This window comes from Vicia villosa, unplaced genomic scaffold (assembly GCF_029867415.1).
Source record: "Vicia villosa cultivar HV-30 ecotype Madison, WI unplaced genomic scaffold, Vvil1.0 ctg.004053F_1_1, whole genome shotgun sequence".
Classification (NCBI taxonomy): Eukaryota; Viridiplantae; Streptophyta; class Magnoliopsida; order Fabales; family Fabaceae; genus Vicia; species Vicia villosa.
This window is the reverse complement of record NW_026706363.1, coordinates 171,877-176,295: the sequence shown is the minus strand read 5'-3', so window position 1 is coordinate 176,295 and position 4,419 is coordinate 171,877. Positions and strand designations below refer to the sequence as shown.

Sequence of the window (4,419 nt, the reverse complement as noted above, 5' to 3'; positions counted from 1 at the left end):
ATATCCACATGAGATGTGGGGCTAGAGAGAGAGGTTGGTCAGAAACCCTATGCTTCTTGCAACGATTCAAATTCCTATAAATACAGCAAAAAGATTCGGTGGTGGATATTGAATTTTGTTTTTGATTGAAAACTCCACGTCTTCCTTTTTTTGGGAAAAGCAAAATGCATTATAAATTAAAAGCACAAGCAGTGCTATATTACAATTACACTAAACTAAAACCTTTGTCAGCACAACCAACCTGTTCTTATCAATAAGACACAAACTGCTGCTAAAACATTAAGGCAGTCTCAAAACAAAGCTGCCTGCACCAAAAACTATAAAATATCATCACTAAAACACCCTAACACTGCAGAACAAAGCTGATACAAATATGCAATTATGGAAAGGACCAAACGCAGCATGAACCGAAGGATATCAACCTGCAAAAACCACCGATCAAACACTTCAAACTACAACACACGACAGATTTGAGTCGATAAACTGCACTTGCGATACTATTTGATCTCCACACTGGCCAAAAACAAGGACCAGAAAACTCTTAACACCAAATTCATGACGGGTTGAATTCTCACACTACCAACTACATAGGCCAGCTCTTTACGAAATCGACACCACCTCTAAATTCCATTCATCTTGTTTCTGATGATGAGAAGCTTTCAAATCCACTCAAACCCAACCCGCACCTATCGGAATCCAAATGCTCCAAGACCCACGCACCGGACTTCCATTATTTGTGCCTCTGAACTTGACTCTGCTGCCTATCCCTTTGTACATCCTAAACACGCTCTCGGATGCGAGAACCACTGCCCTATGCTATCTTCGATACATCTTATCTTGATGTGCAGCCATTTCCAGGATAACAATTTCGCCTCTTCCACCATTTTTTTCGATATTTATTTCTTCATTTTGGAATATCTTTTCATTTCTAGCTTTCCATATACACCATATGCAAGCAAACCAAATTACTGTCAACTTTGTCGATATTGTTTTGTCTCTTGAAATCAGACCTTCGAATTGTTCCAAATGCTGCCAACCATCTCTCTGCATTGCTATTTTCACGCCTAGCCACTGAAGTATATGATTCCATATTCCTGCGAAAACCGTACACTCAAAAAACAAGTGAGACACAGATTCCTCCCTCCCACATTCACCAGCACATCTGTTTGAGTTCTGATCTAGCACTCCTCTCTTAATTAAGTTATTGACAGTTGGAATTCTATTTTGAAGCAATCTCCACCCCAACCCCGACACCTTTGATGGAATTGCTCTGTTCCACAACCTAGACCAAGCACTAGATGTATTATTTTGAGAAGAAGATATTAATTCTTTATAAGCTTCTCTTACTGAGAATTCCTCTGCTTGACTCGAGCTATCGATGTTAATGTTCATTATATCTTTCCACCACATCGATCTCTGCCTCCCTCTGACCCGAGCTCCTCATTAGACACTCCGTATTTGTTAACCAGAGCCCTATACCATAACCCCCTTTTCTCTTTTTTCACTTTCCAGACCCATTTTCCTAAAAGCGCCAAATTGAACGCTTTCAAGTTTCTAATTCCCAACCCCCTTCTTCGATTGGTCTACAAATCTCATCCCAGCTAACCCAATTTATTTTCCTCCCCTCCTCACTTCCCCCCATAAAAATTGTTTAAATATGAACTTTAAATTGTCTATTATACCTGTTGGCGCCTTGAAGAAGGAGAGAAAATACGCTGGAATTGCGTACAAGACAGATTTTCAAAGAACTACCCGACCACCACCTTGTTTTCCCTTTTTTGACACTTCACAAAATATATCTTTTTCTGATGCAGACTCTACGTTTTATTCTCTTCTTTTTTATTTTTTTAATCATCAAGAAAAAAACAAAATAAAATAGAAAAGGATAGAAAACTTGAAACCTTAGAAATATTTGTTGGGTGAGAATACAGAGTAGGAAAATAGTCTAGAAGGGAGTGAATAGACGTAAAACAATTGATTTTATAGAATGGATTATTAGAGGTTTTTCAGAGTTGCGCGCCGAAGATTTAGAGAAATTTTTTTAGAATTATACTTTTATTGAAACTTGATCATGTTAACGCTTAATCACTTCACAAATACCAAAGATGAGTTTATGATGATACACAAAAGTATTCAATTGAAACCAACTCTATACTTCACGAGGTGTGATTATAAAAGGATTCAATTTCAATGAATTATAAACTCAAAAGTTTCTCAAAATTTAATCACCACTAAAGCTCAATTAGGTACAAATTCTAACAAAACTTAGCATTTTTTAGTAAATCTCTACCAATTGAGTAAATGATAAACTACACTATAAATTGAAAACCTAAGCTTGCAATATCCTTCGAAAATTAAATGCAAGAGTAAAAGAGAGAGGATAAACCGAGATTTATAGTGCTTTCAGTGTTTATCCTCACTTTTCCTACTGCACCCTTCAATGGTTTCCCATTGGAACCTGCTTTGTTCCTTTTTATTTTGACAAATATTGCAAGAGTTCATACAATCACTTGTCCATAATAATGCCGAGAAAAAAAACTCATATCTGGATCTTGACTTGTATACAGCGTAATACCAAACTCTTTTGCATAATCTTTACTCGATTCATGCTTCTTTAATCACCAAGGTATCACCGATCTACTCCAACCTTTCATGTGTTGCAATCACCCCTTGATCCTACCGACTTCTTGAGCAATGAAATTCCTGAAGATTTGATAGTGTAACTCGACCCCTTATAAAACTTTTCTAATGAAGTAAACCGATTTCTTTTAGTATATGCCCTTTTGAATAAGGACTGAGCTTTGAGCCTTCTTAGTGATGGATAAATACAAAATTAACGTCCCTCATTCCTTGGGGCGGGTAAAAATGGATGGAGCTAATAGGAAACTATTTAACTCTTGAAAATCCTTATCACAATCTTCTATCCGCTAAAAGCTTTCTGATTTATTCAGTGTTGAGAAAATAGTGGATAGAATGGTCGCCCGTGCAGGACAAGAATCTAAGTGTTGCAATCCTTTTGGTCAGCTATTGAACTTCTTTCACCGAGGTTGAGCTTCTCATGTTAATGATGGCCTGGAATTTATTTAGATTTGCCTTGATTCCTTGCGTGCTTAACATGAAACCTAAAAATATTCTCGCATTCACCTCGAACGAACACTTATTTGGATTTAGTTGCATCTTGAACCTTTTCATAGATGACAATGTCTCCTTTAAATCTTCATAGTGTCGCACTGCATTCGGATTTTAATCATAATGTTGTTGATGTAAACCTCAAGGTTCCAACCTATTTGATCAAAAAATGCAATGTCCATCAGTCTCTGGCAGTGGCGGAGCCAGGAATTTTAGGCAGCCTGGGCAAAAACTTTACACCATTGAATATTCATTTGTTTTAATTTTCAAACCCTATTTTTTTTACTAATTTTGCCCCTAATTTTACCCCTGGTTTTGTATAAAAATTAGCTATTAAATTGAGGGGAATACAAAGAAAATAGAGGTAGAGCCTGGGCGCGTGCCTCGGCTCGCTGGGCCTTGGAACCTCCCATGGTCTCTAGTACGTTGATCGTACATTATTTAAACCGAAAGACATGACATTATAATTGTAATTTTCGGGTTTGTCATGAACGTTGTTTTCGGGGCACCGTTGAGGGTCGTCCTAATGTTTTTGTAACTAGAGTAGGCCTCCATGAAACTTAAAACCCTAAAAATCGACACCATTAATAAGTCTGTCAATGATGGGTTATGGATAAGGATCTCTAGGGCATACCTTGTTGAGATCCGTGAAATCCATGCAGATTCACCACTTTCTCGAGTTCTTCTTTGTCATTGCTATGTTAGCCAATCACATTGGACACTTGATATCTTGGATGAATCTCACCTCCATTAATTTTTTTACTTCTTCTAACATTGCCAACCTTTTTCTTCTCCTTCTTTACGCTTCCTCTAAGAAACGAGATTTACTCTGAGTTTTATTGGGAGTTGGTGGAAAACAACATTTGGGTCTATTCCAGGTATATCTGTAGGCGCACGGAAAAAGATCCATATTCTTCTAAAGTAGCTGCACAATTTCAACTTCTTCATCTTTTGGAAGGGATGTCTCGATTTAGGACGTTTTGTTCTCTTCAGTTCCTATCTTCTGGAGGACCTCGACAAGGATCGAGATCCACACAATGGACATTATGTGCACCAACTGATTGGATGGGATCTTTGTCCCTTCTTTTTTTCAACTTCAAACTATCACACTAGCACTTCCTTGTGAAATCCCGATCTCCCTTTACTACACCAACTTGTATGTTTCTCAGTGCGTATTTCATGGTTATATACGACATCTTGTGAAACTCTTCCATGGCAATGAAAGCTAGCATGCTTATGATGATGTTGCTGGAAGATAGAGCGTATATGATTATGTATTGTACATTAATT

General features: G+C 37.6%; 1 protein-coding gene across 1 annotated transcript; it reads right to left on the bottom strand.

Moving 5' to 3' along the window:
• Positions 1 to 816: 816 nt before the first annotated feature.
• Positions 817 to 1,410, bottom strand: LOC131641768 (uncharacterized). Its single transcript, XM_058912071.1, has one exon. It carries the CDS (start codon positions 1,408 to 1,410, stop codon positions 817 to 819), a length of 594 nt encoding a protein of 197 aa, XP_058768054.1.
• Positions 1,411 to 4,419: the final 3,009 nt, after the last annotated feature.